This window comes from Salmo salar, chromosome ssa07 (genome assembly GCF_905237065.1).
Source record: "Salmo salar chromosome ssa07, Ssal_v3.1, whole genome shotgun sequence".
Classification (NCBI taxonomy): domain Eukaryota; kingdom Metazoa; phylum Chordata; class Actinopteri; order Salmoniformes; family Salmonidae; genus Salmo; species Salmo salar.
In genome coordinates, this window is record NC_059448.1 from 47730227 (window position 1) to 47753112 (window position 22886).

General features: G+C 42.3%; 1 protein-coding gene across 13 annotated transcripts in view; it reads right to left on the reverse strand.

The window, feature by feature from the left end:
• The window catches only part of LOC106609381 (liprin-alpha-2), a 207449-nt gene that overhangs the window by 12922 nt on the left and 171641 nt on the right, over positions 1 to 22886 (reverse strand). For 8 of the 13 annotated variants that reach the window (XM_045722130.1, XM_045722131.1, XM_045722134.1 and 5 more), the window contains exons 10-21: positions 22080 to 22163; positions 21528 to 21659; positions 21358 to 21420; positions 20905 to 21002; positions 19627 to 19765; positions 18719 to 18939; positions 14738 to 14975; positions 10906 to 10935; positions 10009 to 10136; positions 9652 to 9836; positions 2563 to 2647; positions 997 to 1002 (exon numbers count right to left, since the gene is read on the reverse strand). In XM_045722130.1, the coding sequence (XP_045578086.1) occupies positions 997 to 1002; positions 2563 to 2647; positions 9652 to 9836; positions 10009 to 10136; positions 10906 to 10935; positions 14738 to 14975; positions 18719 to 18939; positions 19627 to 19765; positions 20905 to 21002; positions 21358 to 21420; positions 21528 to 21659; positions 22080 to 22163 (1409 nt within the window). The remainder of the gene's footprint in view (positions 1 to 996; positions 1003 to 2562; positions 2648 to 9651; positions 9837 to 10008; positions 10137 to 10905; positions 10936 to 14737; positions 14976 to 18718; positions 18940 to 19626; positions 19766 to 20904; positions 21003 to 21357; positions 21421 to 21527; positions 21660 to 22079; positions 22164 to 22886) is intronic. The other 5 variants (XM_045722124.1, XM_045722128.1, XM_045722132.1 and 2 more) reach the window with 3 other exon arrangements.

A 22886-nucleotide genomic window follows, 5' to 3' on the forward strand; every position in this document is an offset into this window, starting at 1 on the left:
AGCAGATGGGTGGGAGGCCTACGGTGTAGAAAAGAACCAGAGAGGCTACGCGAGAGAGATACCCAACTGTGGAACGCTACTTCCTGAAGACAGTTGATAGTGTCTGGTTGGTCTAAGAGTCTGAATATAGAGAGGGCCTGTTGAGCTGATAAATACATAACTCACACAACATGCTACACACAAAAACAGACTTCTGAAGTTACAATTCCATTCAGTGAACAGAATACTTCATGAGAGCTCTAAGGCAGAAACTAGTTCCTGAGTGCAGCTAAAATGTCTTCCATCTGGAGACATAGTGGCCAACATGAGGCATATGGAGAAAAGGCATGTGACACATTATGTATGTGACTTGGTCAGAGTTGAAGGCCTCAGTGCAGAGAAAGGGCACTTGAATACACCATACAAACACTGAATGGACTGACACACAACATAGGAGATGTGTCCATTGATATCAATCAATTTGTTTCCATTCAATGTCGTGTCAATACAACAGGCATATAGATAGATATGTTCATGTCAGGTTCTTAGGCATGAGATATACATCCACTGAACATAGCTGGGAAAGGAAGGAAACAGTTATGACAAAGAAAATAAAACAACAAGATATGACGCCCCATAACCCGGTATCAGAACCGGTTATATCTCACAGTCACAGATATAGAAACACGCACAAGGAAGGAGGAAGGTATTGGACATTCCAAGTATAAAAATCAACCCCATTAACGGGTGACGCCACACATTCTTTGTCCAGCCATGGATGCAGCCGCCACTGCACTGTGGGGGAGAAACATTTTATACGGTAAATGAAAAAATAGAAAGATCGAAAGGAAGAAAGATAGCTAGAAAGCAAGGGGTCATTAACAGCCATAGAGGGACAGAGTGACGTCAGCTTTGGCACCGGCCATTGGGAGGGGGACAGATGGATGGACAGAGAGGTGGACAGACGGCACAGCGCTGACAATGGAGATGTCCAGGTTTCACACTGTCACAACTTACCCGCTTCTTTAGTCACATGATGAGAGGGAGGGAGGAAGAGTACAAGGAGAGAGAGAGAGGAAGAGAAAGTGACGGGAGACAAAAAGTGCACAAATGTTAATGAGTTAACAGCCCCCCCCCCCCTTACCACCTTGCCCCCAAACACACACACACGAATGCACAAACACACACACACACACACACACACACACACACTGCCCATACATGCACGGACACATATTCAAACACACACACACATGGACGCAGGCACCCCCCCCCCACACACACACACACACACACACACACACACACACACACACACACACACACACACACACACACTGCAAAATAGAAACAGTCTCTCAAGTAGACATGTGACAAGAGCTTTTCCAAAGACTGACATTAGAACAGTAGAACGACAAGTCAAAGAGTTGTATTGGTTAGCAAAAGAAAAGCCCCTTTCTTCTTCTCTTTGGTCGATGCAGCTTTTTACAGCATCGCGTGCAGGCAGACGAAAGATAATGCACTTGGGGCAAGACACCTGCAATGCATTGGTTCACATTCTTCACAGGAACAAACCAGCCAAATATTACCCAACACATCACACATACACAACACATCAGCAATGAACCAATGAACGATCACGATATTGACCAGGCTGAAAATGTCAATGCAAATTCAGCAGGCAGTTCAATAGCATGCACTGGAGGAGAGCATCAAGATGCAAGGCGGTCCACTTCCTGGAAAACTGGAGAATCGACACAAAACAAAACACACAGTCGTCATCATCATAATACCTTCTATTGATCATCTGTAAGGGTGGGAAAGTTATTGTCATGACAACTCAAAGCTCGTCTACAGAGAACGTATTTGTCATTTGGCACTGACACGGTAGACACATCCATCCCCAGTTGAAAGGAGATGAAACTTGCACATGAGGGAACCCCCCTGTTTTGTCGTTCATGTGTGGGTTTAAAGGAGGACTATATCTGGAAAACCAAACCAAAAGCATGAACTAAAATCGTAGGCCTACATGTGTGACATGAATAGACTTCTAACCCAATCAATAGTCTGACTGTGTGTTTGGTAAGGGGGGATCCCTGTACGTCTATTGTACGTCTATTCAGGTTCCTGGTCTGTATTGATCCTCTCTCTCTGCTGGAGAGTGAGAGTATTGGAGATGTATCTTCTATCCAGCCACATGTGGAACTGCCTCCTATACAGGGAAAGGACTAATGAAACCCCACAGGGATTCCTCACCAGCCACTGGGATCAAAGGTTGGAAACAAGATAACGATCTCTATTCAGATTTACTATAGACAGACACAGCTGTCTGGCACATAAAAAGGTGTGTGTATCAAAACTCTTTACTACAGTAGTGTCATGTACAGTAGATTAACACAGGGGGGTGTTAGTACTGGTGTGGTACATTGCCCAGTGTTTCTAGTGACACAGATATGATTTATCTCCCACTGGCTGTGATGTGAGCCAATCGAGTATTATTGAGCGCAAGGTTGTTGTTTGTTTGGGGTGAAATGCTGTGGTGGCAGGTTTGATCGGCAGGAGGGGGGTGTTGTGAAAGCTTACTTCTTTTTCAGCCGGCGGTCTTTCTCAGCCTGAGTCCCCAGCTTCCCCACAGCCATGTCCTGACCCAGGTCTGGATCAGACACTCCTGTGAGAGAGGGAGAATGGGACATTACTGCACTGCCTGCATGGCTCATAGAAATCATCCAGTGTAGATAGTATCCAGACAGTACTAGCAAGGAGCCACCCTTATCTCCTCTGAATCTGTACTCAACAGAGAGTTTACGCTTTTTCATAGTCACATTATCTACTTCACACAGATGGGTGATGTTTGTAGGTGATGTTTGGGTGGTGAGGTGGTAAGTAATAACCTCTGTGACAAGTATCATCTAACATAATACAGGCAGGTTAGGGCCCTCAGATCCTCAAAAAGTTCTACAGCTGCACCGGCGAGAGCATCTTGACTGACTGCATCACTACTTCATATGGCAATTGGGCCAGCACAGTACATCACTGGGGCCAAGCTCCCTGCCATCCAGGATCTCTATATCAGGTAGGTTCAGAGGAAGGCTAAAAAAATGTGGCCTTTGAGACAGCCTTTATCCCAAAGCCACAAGACTGCAAAATAGTCAATTAATGGTACCTGAACTATCTGCACTGACTCTATCTTGCACCGACCCTACGCACACTCACTAGACTATATATACACACCATATACACACTCACTAGACTACATATACACACACCATACACACTCACTAGACTACATATACACACCATACACACTCACTAGACTATATATACACACCCACTAGACTATATATACACACCATATACACACTCACTAGACTACATATACACACCATACACACTCACTAGACTACATATACACACCATACACACTCACTAGACTACATATACACACCATACATACTCACTAGACTACATATACACACCATACACACTCACTAGACGATATATACACCATACACACTCACTAGACTATATATACACACCAAACACACTCACTAGACTACATATACACACCATACACACTCACTGGACTACATATACACACTCACTAGACTATATATACACACCATATACACACTCACTAGACTACATATACACACCATATACACACTCACTAGACTACATATACACACCATACGCACTCACTAGACTACATATACACACCATACACACTCACTAGACTACATATACACACCATACATACTCACTAGACTACATATACACACCATACACACTCACTAGACGATATATACACCATACACACTCACTAGACTATATATACACACCAAACACACTCACTAGACTACATATACACACCATACACACTCACTAGACTACATATACACACCATACACACTCACTGGACTACATATACACACTCACTAGACTATATATACACACCATATACACACTCACTAGACTACATATACACACCATACACACTCACTAGACTATATATACACACCATATACACACTGACTAGACTACATATACACACCATATACACTCACTAGACTATATACACACACCGTATACACACTGACTAGACAATATATACACCCCATATACACACTCACTAGACTATATATACACACCATATACACACTCACTAGACTATATATACACACCATATACACTCACTACACTATATATATACACCATATACACACTCACTAGACTATATATACACACCATATACACACTCACTAGACTATATATACACACCATATACACACTCACTAGACTATATATACACACCATATACACACTCACTAGACTATATATACACACCATATACACACTCACTAGACTACATATACACACACCATATACACTCACTAGACTACATATACACACCATATACACACTCACTAGACTACATATACAAACCATATACACACTCACTAGACTACATATACACACCATACACACTCACTAGACTATATATACACACCATATACACACTCACTAGACTACATATACAAACCATACACACTCACTAGAATACATATACACCCCATATACACACTCACTAGACTATATATACACACCATATACACACTCACTAGACTATATATACACACCATATACACACTCACTAGACTATATATACACACCATATACACACTCACTAGACTACATATACACACCATACACACTCACTAGACTACATATACACACCATACACACTCACTAGACGATATATACACCATACACACTCACTAGACGATATATACACCATACACACTCACTAGACTACATATACACACCATACACACTCACTAGACTACATATACACACCATACACACTCACTAGACTACATATACACACTCACTAGACTATATATACACACCATATACACACTCACTAGACTACATATACACACCATACACACTCACTAGACTATATATACACACCATATACACACTCACTAGACTACATATACACACCATATACACTCACTAGACTATATACACACACCGTATACACACTGACTAGACAATATATACACCCCATATACACACTCACTAGACTATATATACACACCATATACACTCACTACACTATATATATACACCATATACACACTCACTAGACTATATATACACACCATATACACACTCACTAGACTATATATACACACCATATACACACTCACTAGACTATATATACACACCATATACACACTCACTAGACTATATATACACACCATATACACACTCACTAGACTACATATACACACACCATATACACTCACTAGACTACATATACACACCATATACACACTCACTAGACTACATATACAAACCATATACACACTCACTAGACTACATATACACACCATACACACTCACTAGACTATATATACACACCATATACACACTCACTAGACTACATATACAAACCATACACACTCACTAGACTACATATACACCCCATATACACACTCACTAGACTATATATACACACCATATACACACTCACTAGACTATATATACACACCATATACACACTCACTAGACTATATATACACACCATATACACACTCACTAGACTACATATACACACTCACTAGACTATATATACACACCATATACACACTCACTAGACTATATATACACCCCATATACACACTCACTAGACTACATATACACACCATATACACACTCACTAGACTATATATACACCCCATATACACACTCACTAGACTACATATACACACTCACTAGACTATATATACACACCATATACACACTCACTAGACTATATATACAAACCATATACACACTCACTAGACTATATATACACACCATACACACTCACTAGACTATATATACACACCATATACACACTGACTAGACTATATATACACCCCATATACACACTCAATAGACTATATATACACACCATATACACACTCACTAGACTATATATACACACCACACACACTCACTAGACTACATATACACACCATATACACTCACTAGACTACATATACACACCATATACACACTCACTAGACTATATATACACACTATATACACACTCACTAGACTATATATACACACCATATACACACTCACTAGACAATATATACACCCCATATACACACTCACTAGACTACATATACACACCATATAAACACTCACTAGACTATATATACACACCATACACACTCACTAGACTACATATACACACACCATACACACTCACTAGACAATATATACACCCAATATACACACTCAATAGACTATATATACACACCATATACACACTCACTAGACAATATATACACCCCATATACACACTCAATAGACTATATATACACACCATATACACACTCACTAGACTATATATACACACCATATACACACTCACTAGACTACATATACACACCATACACACTCACTAGACTACATATACACACCATATACACACTCACTAGACTATATATACACCCCATATACACACTCACTAGACTACATATACACACCATATACACACTCACTAGACTATATATACACCCCATATACACACTCACTAGACTACATATACACACCATATACACACTCACTAGACTATATATACACACCACATACACACTCACTAGACTATATATACACACCATATACACACTCACTAGACTACATATACACACCATATACACACTCACTAGACTATATATACACCCCATATACACACTCACTAGACTATATATACACACCATATACACACTCACTAGACTATATATACACACCATATACACACTCACTAGACTATATATACACACCATATAAACACTCACTAGACTATATATACACACCATACACACTTACTAGACTACATATACACACACCATACACACTCACTAGACAATATATACACCCCATATACACACTCAATAGACTATATATACACACCATATACACACTCACTAGACAATATATACACCCCATATACACACTCAATAGACTATATATACACACCATATACACACTCACTAGACTATATATACACACCATATACACACTCACTAGACTACATATACACACCATACACACTCACTAGACTATATATACACACCATATACACACTGACTAGACTATATATACACCCCATATACACACTCAATAAACTATATATACACACCATATAAACACTCACTAGACTATATATACACACCATATACACACTACACTGTCACTCCCACACAAATCTCTCACACATTCAAACACACACACACACACACACACACACACACACACACACACACACACACACACACACACACACACACACACACACACACACACACACACACTCATAATTTGCTGCTGCTACTCTGTTCTTTATTTTACTCTTATTATGATCTATCCTGATGCCTAGTCACTTTACCCTGCATCAAATACCTTATTATTATCTATCCTGATGCCTAGTCACTTTACCCTGCATCAAATACCTTATTATTATCTATCCTGATGCCTAGTCACTTTACCCTGCCTTCATGTACATATCTACCTCAAATACCTTATTATTATCTATCCTGATGTCTAGTCACTTTACCCTGCCTTCATGTACATATCTACCTCAAATACCTTATTATTATCTATCCTGATGTCTAGTCACTTAACCCTGCCTTCATGTACATATCTACCTCAAATACCTTATTATTATCTATCCTGATGCCTAGTCACTTTACCCTGCCTTCATGTACATATCTACCTCAAATACCTTATTATTATCTATCCTGATGCCTACTGTAGTCACCTTACCTGGCCTTCATGTACATATCTACCTCAAATACCTTATTGTTATCTATCCTGATGCCTAGTCACTTTACCCTGCCTTCATGTACATATCTACCTCAAATACCTTATTATTATCTATCCTGATGCCTAGTCACTTTACCCTGCCTTCATGTACATATCTACCTCAAATACCTTATTATTATCTATCCTGATGTCTAGTCACCACCCTGCCTTCATGTACATATCAACCTGAAATACCTTATTATTATCTATCCTGATGCCTAGTCACTTTACCCTGCCTTCATGTACATATCTACCTCAAATACCTTATTATTATCTATCCTGATGCCTAGTCACTTTACCCTGCCTTCATGTACATATCTACCTCAAATACCTTATTATTATCTATCCTGATGCCTGGTCACTTTACCCTGCCTTCATGTACATATCTACCTCAAATACCTTGTTATTATCTATCATGATGCCTAGTCACTTTACTTCATGTACATATCTACCTCAAATACCTTGTTATTATCTATCCTGATGCCTAGTCACTACCCTGCCTTCATGTACATATCTACCTCAAATACCTTGTTATTATCTATCATGATGCCTAGTCACTTTACTTCATGTACATATCTACCTCAAATACCTTGTTATTATCTATCCTGATGCCTAGTCACTTTACCCTGCCTTCATGTACATATCTACCTCAAATACCTTGTTATTATCTATCCTGATGCCTAGTCACTTTACCCTGCCTTCATGTACATATCTACCTCAAATACCTTATTATTATCTATCCTGATGCCTAGTCACTTTACCCTGCCTTCATGTACATATCTACCTCAAATACCTTATTATTATCTATTCTGATGCCTACTGTAGTCACCTTACCTGGCCTTCATGTACATATCTACCTCAAATACCTTATTATTATCTATCCTGATGCCTAGTCACTTTACCCTGCCTTCATGTACATATCTACCTCAAATACCTTATTATTATCTATCCTGATGCCTAGTCACTTAACCCTGCCTTCATGTACATATCTACCTCAAATACCTTATTATTATCTATCCTGATGCCTAGTCACTTTACCCTGCCTTCATGTACATATCTACCTCAAATACCTTATTATTATCTATCCTGATGCCTAGTCACTTTACCCGGCCTTCATGTACATACTGTATCTACCTCAAATAACTTGTTATTATCTATCCTGATGTCTAGTCACTTTACCCTGCCTTCATGTACATATCTACCTCAAATACCTTATTATTATCTATCCTGATGCCTAGTCACTTTACCCTGCCTTCATGTACATATCTACCTCAAATACCTTATTATTATCTATCCTGATGCCTAGTCACTTTACCCTGCCTTCATGTACATATCTACCTCAAATACCTTATTATTATCTATCCTGATGCCCTAGTCACTTTACCCTGCCTTCATGTACATATCTACCTCAAATACCTTATTATTATCTATCCTGATGCCTAGTCACTTTACCCTGCCTTCATGTACATATCTACCTCAAATACCTTGTTATTATCTATCCTGATGCCTAGTCACTTTACCCTGCCTTCATGTACATATCTACCTCAAATACCTTGTTATTATCTATCATGATGCCTAGTCACTTTACTTCATGTACATATCTACCTCAAATACCTTATTATTATCTATCCTGATGTCTAGTCACTTTACCCTGCCTTTATGTACATATCTACCTCAAATACCTTATTATTATCTATCCTAAACTGCCAAATGACAATGTAAATGAATGACTACTCATTAACCAAAGAGTATATAGAACAGATAAGAGCAACTCATATCAGAGAGGTGCTGAGTGTAGACCAGTACCTTGGCTCTGCCCGATGGCCTCCCTGTGGGCATGCAGCTGTGCCAGTCTGGTCTTCTCCTTCTTGCCAAACAGGCGTCCGATGGAGGACTTGATGCCCTTCTTCTTGGGCTGCTTGTTGATGGAGTCCTGACTGCTGGCTACGCTGCTCAGAGCACTGGCCTCTGCCTCCAGGTTGGCAGCAATGCTGCAAACACACACACGCACACATATGCACACACACGCATGCACGCACACACACACGGTCAAGGAAAAAGATACAACTTGGGTAAGAGACAATTTGTCTCATAAATTACCGTCAGGATGAAGAAGGTGGAGTGTGTGTGTGTGTGTGTGTGAGCGCTATAAGTGAAATATACCCTCGGGCCTCGTTGTGTGAGGAGGCTGGCAGTGTGCGGGTCATGCGTACGGTCCGGGGCGTGGGGGGAGGGGACGTCTCACACTTGATGGTAGCCTTGTCCTGGCCGTCATCGTCGGTGGCCGCAATCTGACCGTGGAGGGGTGAAGAGACCTGTTAGTAGCTTTTATTAAACTAGTGTATTAACACCTCACACATCAATCTCTACAACACTGTTACTACACTATAGTCACACCTCACACATCAATCTCTACAACACTGTTACTACACTATAGTAACACCTCACACATCAATCTCTACAACACTGTTACTACACTATAGTCATACCTCACACATCAATCTCTACAACACTGTTACTACACTATAGTCATACCTCACATATCAATCTCTACAACACTGTTATTACACTATAGTCACACCTCACACATCAATCTCTACAACACTGTTACTACACTATAGTAACACCTCACACATCAATCTCTACAAAATTTACTACACTATAGTAACACCTCACACATCAATCTCTACAACACTGTTACTACACTATAGTAACACCTCACACATCAATCTCTACAACACTGTTACTACACTATAGTAACACCTCACACATCAATCTCTACAACACTGTTACTACACTATAGTAACACCTCACACATCAATCTCTACAACACTGTTACTACACTATAGTCATACCTCACATATCAATCTCTACAATACTGGTATTACACTATAGTCACACCTCACACATCAATCTCTACAACACTGTTTGCTTATAGGTCATCAGAGTCCAGTAATGGCAAGTTTACACCAGACCATGACAGTCATCTACAGGAAGACAGAGGTACTATGAATTTGAATTGTTTATTGTAATAAAATTAACATTTCATTAGTACTGTACCTTTCTCCTGTGTTTCCTCAGATCACTGGGCTGCAGGGTGGAGGACAGGAAAGCAAAGGAAAACAGCAGTTTACAGTAAATCAGTAAGATTAAACAAATGTCCTCGCCCATACAGAAACACCTCATTTATAGTTATAGACATGGCTAGCCGATATACCATCAGGTGGGCACATGACCTGTCAATTACACATTACACCACACAATCAATTACAGTGATTTGTTGACAAAATAACCTGCTTTGCCACTATTCATTTGAGAGGTATATAAAATCTAAGGCTCATTCTTTAAAAGCCCCTGGGTATTGGCAACATTCACTCTCTGAGACCGTCTGGCTGTCTGGATGGATGGATGGCTGGCTGTCTGTCTGGCTGGCTGGATGGCTGGATGGATGGATGGATTGTGGGGATTTGAATACTTTTAGCACAGTGGAGGATAGAAAAAAAGAGACAGACTCCCTGTGATGGGGACATCTGGAGCGCTACAGCCCTGGGTCAGTGTGCTGTGTGTGTGTGTGTGTGTGTGTGTGTGTGTGTGTGTGTGTGTGTGTGTGTGTGTGTGTGTGTGTGTGTGTGTGTGTGTGTGTGTGTGTGTGTGACAGACAAACAAAGAGATAGAGAGAGAAAATCCTCTATCGGCGGTACACACAGTCAACTGATCAGTTCATCCTAATGCGTGTATTTCTAGCCTGCCATTCAATCATGTCATCTGGGTATTCATCAGGGCAGACCTTTTTTCCTTGGTAGTATTGTCTCTATCCAGACAGTACTTTCATTGACCTAACAGACAGTACTTTTATTGACCTAACAGACAGTACTTTTATTGACCTAACATAGACAGTACTTTTATTGACCTAACAGACAGTACTTGTATTGACCTAATGTAGACAGTACTTTTATTGACCTAACGTAGACAGTACTTTTATTGACCTAACAGACAGTACTTTTATTGACCTAACAGACAGTACTTTTATTGACCTAACATAGACAGTACTTTTATTGACCTAACAGACAGTACTTTTATTGACCTAACAGACAGTACTTTTATTGAGCTAACAGACAGTCCTTGTATTGACCTAATGTAGACAGTACTTTTATTGACCTAACGTAGACAGTACTTTCATTGACCTACAGTGAGGGAAAAAAGTATTTGATCCCCTGCTGATTTTGTACGTTTGCCCACTGACAAAGAAATGATCAGTCTATAATTTTAATGGTAGATTTATTTGAACAGTGAGAGACAGAATAACAACAAAAAAATCCTGAAAAACTCATGTCAAAAATGTTATAAAATGATTTGCATTTTAATGAGGGAAATAAGTATTTGACCCCACTGCAAAACATGACTTAGTACTTGGTGGCAAAACCCTTGTTGCCAATCACAGAGGTCAGACGTTTCTTGTAGTTGGCCACCAGGTTTGCACACATCTCAGGAGGGATTTTGTCCCACTCCTCTTTGCAGATCTTCTCCAAGTCATTAAGGTTTTGAGGCTGACGTTTGGCAACTCGAACCTTCAGCTCCCTCCACAGATTTTCTATGGGATTAAGGTCTAAAGACGGGCTAGGCCACTCCAGGACCTTAATGTGCTTCTTCTTGAGCCACTCCTTTGTTGCCTTGGCCGTGTGTTTTGGGTCATTGTCATGCTGGAATACCCATCCACGACCCATTTTCAATGCCCTGGCTGAGGGAAGGAGGTTCCCACCCAAGATTTGACGGTACATGGCCCCGTCCATTGTCCCTTTGATGCGGTGAAGTTGTTCTGTCCCCTTAGCAGAAAAACACCCCCCAAAGCATAATGTTTCCACCTCCATGTTTGACGGTGGGGATGGTATTCTTGGGGTCATAGGCAGCATTCCTCCTCCTCCAAACACGGCGAGTTGAGTTGATGCCAAAGAGCTCCATTTTGGTCTCATCTGACCACAACACATTCACCCAGTTGTCCTCTGAATCATTCAGATGTTCATTGGCAAACTTCAGACGGGCATGTATATGTGCTTTCTTGAGCAGGGGGACCTTGCGGGCGCTGCAGGATTTCAGTCCTTCAACGCGTAGTGTGTTGTCAATTGTTTTCTTGGTGACTATGGTCCCAGCTGCCTTGAGAGCATTGACAAGATCCTCCCGTGTAGTTCTGGGCTGATTCCTCATCGTTCTCATGATCATTGCAACTCCACAAGGTGAGATCTTGCATGGAGCCCCAGGCCGAGTGGATTGACAGTTCTTTTGTGTTTCTTCCATTTGCGAATAATCGCACCAACTGTTGTCACCTTCTCACCAAGCTGCTTGGCGATGGTCTTGTAGCCTATTCCAGCCTTGTGTAGGTCTACAATCTTGTCCCTGACATCCTTGGAGAGCTCTTTGGTCTAGGCCATGGTGGAGAGTTTGGAATCTGATTGATTGCTTCTGTGGACAGGTGTCTTTTATACAGGTAACAGCTGAGATTAGGAGCACTCCCTTTAAGAGTGTGCTCCTAATCTCAGCTCATTACCTGTATAAAAGACACCTGGGAGCCAGAAATCTTTCTGATTGAGAGGGGGTCAAATACTTATTTCCCTCATTAAAATGCAAATCAATTTATAACATTTCTGACATGCGTTTTTTTTAATTTTTTTTATTCTGTCTCTCACTGTTCAAATAAACCTACCATTAAAATTATAGACTGATCATTTCTTTGTCAGTGGGCAAACGTACAGAATCAGCAGGGGATCAAATACTTTTTTCCCTCACTGTAACGTAGACAGTACTTTTATTGACCTAATGTAGACAGTACTTTTATTGACCTAACGTAGACAGTACTTTTATTGACCTAACGTAGACAGTACTTTTATTGACCTAACGTAGACAGTACTTTTATTGACCTAACGTAGACAGTACTTTTATTGACCTAACGTAGACAGTACTTTTATTGACCTAACGTAGACAGTACTTTCATTGACCTAATGTAGACAGTATTTTTATGGACCTAACGTAGACAGTACTTTTATTGACCTAACAGACAGTACTTGTATTGACCTAACGTAGATAGTACTTTTATTGACCTAACAGACAGTACTTGTGTTGACCTAACAGATAGTACTTTTATTGACCTAACGTAGACAGTACTTTTATTGACCTAATGTGGACAGTACTTTTATTGACCTAACGTTGACAGCACTTTTATTGACCTAATGTAGACAGTACTTTTATTGACCTAACGTTGACAGCACTTTTATTGACCTAATGTAGACAGTACTTGTATTGCTCAATAGGACAATAGTGGCAAAATATAAAAAATCTTCTGAAGTCCTTAAAACATAGTAAACAAACATAGCACAGACTATCACATCCTGGAATCTACAACACACACAAACCAAGCCAAGCTCTACGATGAAGGAGTAATGAACCCCAGCCAGATAGATTATGCAACTCAATCCATCAAGTAAAGAACACCATCTAAATCAAGTTGAAAGAAAGCCAATACATGCTTTTACAAGTGGCTGGCTAATGAAAAAAATCTACGTCTGGCTCTCTCTCAGAGCTGCTTTGAAATCTGGTCCAGGGTCATTTGAGGTTACTAGTTTACCATCAAATTGAGTTAACTTTCCGTTCTAGCATAATCAAGGGCAGCTCAGGTGAAGTAGACATATGAGGTCTATTGAAAGAGCAAGGCTGAGAACAAAGAAAGAGAGGCCAAACACAGCATACTGAATGCTGATCCCAGGTGCTTCTATTGGCCCTGTCCTGCACCACAATACAGACAGAGCCCGATACGGCTGTGGTAGCCTTCGTCAAGACTGGGATACCCTCGTACATACACTCCCCACCACACCTACAGCCCGTCCTGACCCCAGCAGCGTACCAGTGTCATGATACCCATGCGCTCCATGTCTGCGGTGCTGCGGTGGTCCAGCTTGGGGGTGGAGTGTCCGCTGGGCGGGGAGGAAGAGGCCAGGGAGGAGGCGGTGGCCGAGGCGGTGATGGAGGCTCCTGGGTGGTGCATACGGGCGAGGTTGAGACCCTCCAGGCTGACGCTGGCCACACGGTTCTCTATCTCCTCCGCCCGCAGCTCTGTCGACTCCTTCTCCTCCTGGATCAGTCTGGGAGAGAGGGGGAGGCAGAGAGGGAGGGAGGGATTGATTAGACTTATTTCACAGCTGTATTCAGCCACTGTATATATAGAAAGATCATTCACCCAACAGGACTCTGAGAATTCTCAGAATCCCTTGGTCCTTTGTGGTTCAATTCTCTGGATGTTCATGGAAATCTCCACTGCAGACCCATAGGGCTCCTCTTAAAGACAAAGCCGGGAGACAAAAAGCCAGTTCATTACCCATAAACCATATAGGCGCACAACACTACCTCACAACACTAATTAGTTTAGAATTTAATTCCCAGGGCTTCTGCCATCGGAGCTGAAATCGTATTCCAACTCAGCATATTCTTACCCAGAAATCACCCCGATGAGGCATGTCTCTATCGATTGTGCTTATAAGCAAAAAACAATAAAGGCCTTAGGTAAATTAACAACACTTCACTTTAAAATGTCACTTAAGCTTAGGGTTGTGTGAAATAATACTTGGCTAATCACCAGACAAGAAGATCAGAACAATATTAACAAGCAAGTAACAGACCCTGTATCTTGAATAAGCCCAAACCAGTAAATACTGTTGTTTGATTTCAAACTGTGTGAGGCTCCCAATGTTAACCAAGTGTTTATCATCTTAATACAATAGATTATTCTGACAGCTAACTGGGTAAATGATCAATACTTGAATAAAACTACAGTATATCAGTGTCAGCTCCTCACAGATTTTCTAGGTACTGTAACTGGCAGTATCTGAGGTTCGTGTTTAATTCCTCTAGACAGGGCATCACACTCTGCAGACAAGAGCCAACAGGCTTCAGCCCTGAAGGCAAGTGTGTCCACACACATCCCTGGATATCCAATCAATTACTGTCTCATTAAATCAATTTCATTGCCACAGAAACCTGAGGCACGGAGCCCACTGATAGGATGAGCCAGCTTTAGGGGTGGAGATAGCTAGGCCGACACCGATAAACACTCCCTCATGTCAAGCACTAAGAGGCATATTTTACCAATCAACAATGAAGTGACCAACATGGATTAATCAAATCAATGTGTCAGTAATATTTCTGAAGGAACTTTATCTGCATAACATACAACTTCATTTACATAAAGATCAGTCACAAGGGGTGTTTCCTGGCAATGAGACCTGACCAGGAAGCCCACAGTTTTTATCTGGTCCCTAGCATGGTCTGTCCAATAAGAGCAGGGTTAAAGTCAGGTAAATGTCTGGTCCCTAGCATGGTCTGTCCAATTAGAGCAGGGTTAAAGTCAGGTAAATGTCTGGTCCCTAGCATGGTCTGTCCAATTAGAGCAGGGTTACAGTCAGGTAAATGTCTGGTCCCTAGCATGGTCTGTCCAATTAGAGCAGGGTTAAAGTGGGGTAAATGTCTGGTCCCTTTCATGGTCTGTCCAATAACAGCAGGGTTAAAGTGGGGTAAATGTCTGGTCCCTTTCATGGTCTGTCCAATAAGAGCAGGGTTAAAGTGGGGTATATGTCTGGTTCCTAGCATGGTCTGTCCAATTAGAGCAGGGTTAAAGTCAGGTATATGTCTGGTTCCTAGCATGGTCTGTCCAATAACAGCAGGGTTACAGTCAGGTAAATGTCTGGTTCCTAGCATGGTCTGTCCAATTAGAGCAGGGTTACAGTCAGGTAAATGTCTGGTTCCTAGCATGGTCTGTCCAATTAGAGAAGGGTTAAAGTGGGGTATATGTCTGGTTCCTAGCATGGTCTGTCCAATAACAGCAGGGTTAAAGTCAGGTAAATGTCTGGTCCCTAGCATGGTCTGTCCAATAAGAGCAGGGTTAAAGTCAGGTAAATGTCTGGTCCCTAGCATGGTCTGTCCAATATGAGCAGGGTTAAAGTCAGGTAAATGTCTGGTCCCTAGCATGGTCTGTCCAATTAGAGCAGGGTTAAAGTCAGGTAAATGTCTGGTCCCTAGCATGGTCTGTCCAATTAGAGCAGGGTTAAAGTCAGGTAAATGTCTGCTCCCTAGCATGGTCTGTCCAATAACAGCAGGGTTACAGTCAGGTAAATGTCTGGTCCCTAGCATGGTCTGTCCAATTAGAGCAGGGTTACAGTCAGGTAAATGTCTGATCCCTAGCATGGTCTGTCCAATTAGAGCAGGGTTAAAGTGGGGTAAATGTCTGGTCCCTAGCATGGCCTGTCCAATTATAGCAGGGTTAAAGTCAGGTAAATGTCTGGTCCCTAGCATGGTCTGTCCAATTAGAGCAGGGTTAAAGTGGGGTATATGTCTGGTTCCTAGCATGGTCTGTCCAATTAGAGCAGGGTTACAGTCAGGTAAATGTCTGGTCCCTAGCATGGTCTGTCCAATAAGAGCAGGGTTACAGTCAGGTAAATGTCTGGTCCCTAGCATGGTCTGTCCAATAACAGCAGGGTTACAGTCAGGTAAATGTCTGGTCCCTAGCATGGTCTGTCCAATAACAGCAGGGTTACAGTCAGGTAAATGTCTGGTCCCTAGCATGGTCTGTCCAATTAGAGCAGGGTTACAGTCAGGTAAATGTCTGGTCCCTAGCATGGCCTGTCCAATTAGAGCAGGGTTAAAGTCAGGTAAATGTCTGGTCCCTAGCATGGTCTGTCCAATAAGAGCAGGGTTATGGGTACATGTCTGGTCCCTAGCATGGCCTGTCCAATTAGAGCAGGGTTAAAGTCAGGTAAATGTCTGGTCCCTAGCATGGTCTGTCCAATAAGAGCAGGGTTATGGGTACATGTCTGGTCCCTAGCATGGTCTGTCCAATTAGAGCAGGGTTACAGTCAGGTAAATGTCTGGTCCCTAGCATGGTCTGTCCAATAACAGCAGGGTTAAAGTGGGGTATATGTCTTGTTCCTAGCATGGTCTGTCCAATTAGAGCAGGGTTACAGTCAGGTAAATGTCTTGTCCCTAGCATGGTCTGTCCAATAAGAGCAGGGTTACAGTCAGGTAAATGTCTGGTCCCTAGCATGGTCTGTCCAATAAGAGCAGGGTTACAGTCAGGTAAATGTCTGGTCCCTAGCATGGTCTGTCCAATAACAGCAGGGTTACAGTCAGGTAAATGTCTTGTCCCTAGCATGGTCTGTCCAATTAGAGCAGGGTTACAGTCAGGTAAATGTCTTGTCCCTAGCATGGTCTGTCCAATAAGAGCAGGGTTACAGTCAGGTAAATGTCTGGTCCCTAGCATGGTCTGTCCAATAACAGCAGGGTCACAGTCAGGTAAATGTCTTGTCCCTAGCATGGCCTGTCCAATTAGAGCAGGGTTACAGTCAGGTAAATGTCTTGTTCCTAGCATGGTCTGTCCAATAAGAGCAGGGTTACAGTCAGGTAAATGTCTGCTCCCTAGCATGGTCTGTCCAATAACATGAGGGTTACAGTCAGGTAAATGTCTGGTCCCTAGCATGGTCTGTCCAATAACAGCAGGGTTAAAGTCAGGTAAATGTCTGGTCCCTAGCATGGTCTGTCCAATTAGAGCAGGGTTAAAGTCAGGTAAATGTCTTGTTCCTAGCATGGTCTGTCCAATAAGAGCAGGGTTACAGTCAGGTAAATGTCTGGTCCCTAGCATGGTCTGTCCAATAACATCAGGGTTACAGTCAGGTAAATGTCTTGTCCCTAGCATGGTCTGTCCAATTAGAGCAGGGTTACAGTCAGGTAAATGTCTGGTCCCTAGCATGGTCTGTCCAATAACATGAGGGTTACAGTCAGGTAAATGTCTGGTCCCTAGCATGGTCTGTCCAATAAGAGCAGGGTTAAGGTCCCGTACCGTATCTCTTTGTTAATGGCGTCCAGCTGCTCCTGCAGCATCATGGCTAGGGTCTGGGCGTCTGAGTGACCGCCGGGGGACAGCAGGTCCATGGAGCTGAACATGGTCTCCCGGTCATCGTCATCAATGTCCGACATGTCAGACATCTCACTCTCAAACGGGTGGCTACCCAGGATGCCTAGCTGCTGAGAGCGCCACTCGTGCTCCCCCAGTGACTTAGCCTGTAGGGGAGGGAGGGTTTACAGATACAGAAGTGTGCACTAATCAAGGGAAGTGCACACTAATCAAGGGAAGGTGTTCTTGAGGTTACCCTGGTAAAACATCATGGGCAGGATGACATAACTGTAGATAGATGTGAAAGTTTAATGTAAAGAGACTTGAATATGTTTTTACACTGTACAAATATTACAGCACACATTATGATTAATGCATTCAATGCAGTATTTTGGTTTTATAAAATAATTGGCTAAGTAAAGCTGTCAGCTTCAGCTTGTCATTTCATCAGACAAAATAATGAGGCTTGACTTTTAATACATCCCAAAGTATCTTAACAAGCCATTAAAGAGTTTTTAATAACAATATGCTAAAACAAGCTTCTAAGATTAATGCTGAATGTCAGTATTTATCTCCAGGTTATTTCAGTCTTCAATCCTGAGACACTGTAACAGTAGCACTTTATAACAATGATCCTCAAAGGCAATGCTAACCAATCATACCCATCTCCAACAGGTTTCCCTCTGTCGTGCTAATGCTAACAGTCTGGCTCCATGCAACCATGTATGTCATACAGACCTGAGTTCAAATACTTTATCTGTACTTGTTTAAGCTTTCCTGGCTTAATGGATAGAATAGTCCTACTACTGCCTCTACCTCAGCCAGGGCTGACCAGAGAGAGACAAGTTCCTGACCTTGCTCTCGTCCCTGCGGAGACCCATGCGTCCTCTCCTGGGCCTGCGGATGACCTTGGCTGACCGGTAGTGGTCTGACTGGGTCTCAGCCAGGGAGCCCAGGGAGAAGCGGAGCTCCCCCGACGTGTCCAGGTGAGACCTGACAGACAGACAGACAGACAGACAGACAGACAGACAGACAGACAGACAGACAGACAGACAGACAGACAGACAGACAGACAGACAGACAGACAGACAGACAGACAGACAGACAGACAGACAGACAGACAGACAGACAGACAGACAGACAGACAGACAGACAGACAGACAGACAGACAGACAGACAGACAGACAGACAGACAGACAGACAGACAGACAGACAGACAGACAGACAGACAGACGAGACAGACAGACAGACAGACAGACAGACAGACAGACAGACAGACAGACAGACAGACAGACAGACAGACAGACAGACAGACAGACAGACAGACAGACAGACAGACAGACAGACAGACGAGACAGACAGACAGACAGACAGACAGACAGACAGACAGACAGACAGACAGATAGACAGACAGACAGATAGATAGATAGATAGATAGATAGATAGATAGATAGATAGATAGATAGATAGATAGATAGATAGATAGATAGATAGATAGATAGATAGATAGATAGATAGATAGATAGATAGATAGATAGATAGATAGATAGATAGATAGATAGATAGATAGATAGATAGATAGATAGATAGATAGATAGATAGATAGATAGATAGATAGATAGATAGATAGGCAGATAGGCAGATAGGCAGATAGGCAGATAGGCAGACAGAACATGCATGTCAGACACCGTAACATCAACTTTGTTCAAACTGAAGGCAGTATTGAAATGTTCTAATGAGTTGTGACTGAAGAGGAAAATCAGGAGATCATGACAGCTGCTGTCATCACAGAAAACAAAATATTTAAGTGCATTGGAACAGGATATGGTAGTAGGTGCCAGGGGCGCTGGTTTGAGTCAAGAACTGCAATTGTGCTGGGTTTGTGGAATGCTTTGGACACTTGTAGAGTCCATGCCCCCATGAATTGAGGACAAAAGAGGGGGGGTGCAACTCAATATTAGGAAGGTGTTCATAATGTTTTGTACACTGAGTGTATATGCGCACACACACACACACACACACACACACACACACACACACACACACACACACACACACACACACACACACACACACACACACACACACACACACACACACACACACACACACACACAGTCCTACAAACTCACCCATACCGTGACAGAGTGGGTTCTGTGAGTGAGCCTGTTCTCAGTCGGAACTGGTCCAACTCTGATCTCAGCTTGTCTATCTCATCTGCCAGATGAGTCTGGAGGGAAACCGGGAAACAGGGACAACATGAGGTGTACAGTAAACCTTGTGAAGTTTCTTATTCATTACCGTAAAACCCTGGATTGCAATTTCAATCTCCACAACATGATTGGACAGCACTTGTTAGTCAGTTCTCGTACTCTGCCTGGTTATGGATTTCTATCTCACTATCTGAACCGAGAGCAACGGTTTCTTGTGAATATTCAATGGAGAAGACGATAACAAATTAAACCCAAAGCCCAACACCCAGATCATTATTTATCTATTAAAAAACACTTTATTAAGCCAACCTCATGTAAAATTCAAAACTGAGGGAGAGAAAAATGTAATCATTTCTGATCGGGGTGACTTACTTTTTCATGGATTGAATCCTCGTACTGTTTTCTGTAGCCTTCCGAGTCTTGTATTAAAACGTTCTGAAATGGAAAGAGAAGTATTCCAGTCAATCTATGGCCATTTCCTCAAATTCATCTGAAATAAAACTTTATGACATATTGGTATTGATGTGGTCTCCATGTTTAACCTTCTCTTCCAGAGCAGCCATCCTCTCTTTCAGGTGGAGCTGAAGACGTTCGTTGGACTCTGTAAGAAGTCTGTCCACCGTGTCCGACAGGCGCTTGTTGTGTTCCTCGTTCATCTTTTCTCTCTGCCGAGCCTGAGGGGGACAAAAAATACAAAGTGTGTGACTTTCAAAAGCAGAAGCTTGACAGTATGTCTTACCACACGAGTACATTTTCTAACCACTCTAATGTTGTAAAATACTGAAACAAGTCACCTGGATAGTGCAAAGTCATTCTCTTAAACTTCTATGAGGAGCAGGTGCAATGAAGCCAGTCTGTGATGAGCAGCATGTAGCTTAATCTAGCATACTAGCCTTATGGCAGCTAGCATGCTAGGCTGCCCATGGTCAGCAAATAGGTGGAATGTAGCATCATATAGCATAACCTACCCTAGCACACTAGCCTTATGGCAGCTAGCACGCTAGGCTGCCCATTGTCAGCACACAGGTGGCATGTAGCATCATGTAGCATAACCTAGCCTAGCATGTTAGTATAGTCCCCTGGGGGTGACTCACTCTGAGCAGCTCCTGGTGCTTCTCCTCCAGCTGGCCCTCCAGGTGCCTCATGCGTTCCTCGATGCTGCCGTGGCGCTCCTCCGCCTGCAGGGGCCACCACACAGACAGGGGTGGGGGGGGGAGAGAGAAAGGGGGGGCAGGGGGCACAGTGACCCGCCAGTTTAGCAGCCATGGACGGCAACACAGACACATAATGCAGGGGCAACAAGACAAGACAGAGCCAAAAGCCTCTACTCCTCCAGTCTCAGATGGAACAGATAGATCACCAAAGCACAGGTAGAGAGAGGGGTGAGAGAAGGGCCAGGTCACAAGCAGTTGCTGCAGCAGTTAAGTCTACTAGCAATGAGCCCAGCCAGTGACATGCAGCTTTCCCCACAGTTTCAACCCTGCCTACACAAGGAAAAACAAATATCCCCCACAAGCAATCTCAGTACAATGACTCGTGACAACAGAAAGAAATAAAACCAGCATGGATTTTTTTTTAATGTAGTCTAGTAGTTAGCGACAGTACTGTGGCACCCTGTGGGACTACCTTCCTAAGAATGGAGTTCATGTCTTGGAGTTTAGCTTCCATAACAAACTGATAATCATCAGGAGAGGAGGCGGAGCTCGAGTCAGACTATGGGGCAGCAGGAGAGGAGAGGAACATATCACAGGGTCAGAGGTGATCGCATGCATAGCCTGCACATACAGTACTAACACATAACAAACAACACATCATTGAAAAGACTCACTCCGAAATATTCTACATGTATGATGATAATCAGTTATACATAAGCAGTCTTGAAATCACCTCTCCTAGAATAT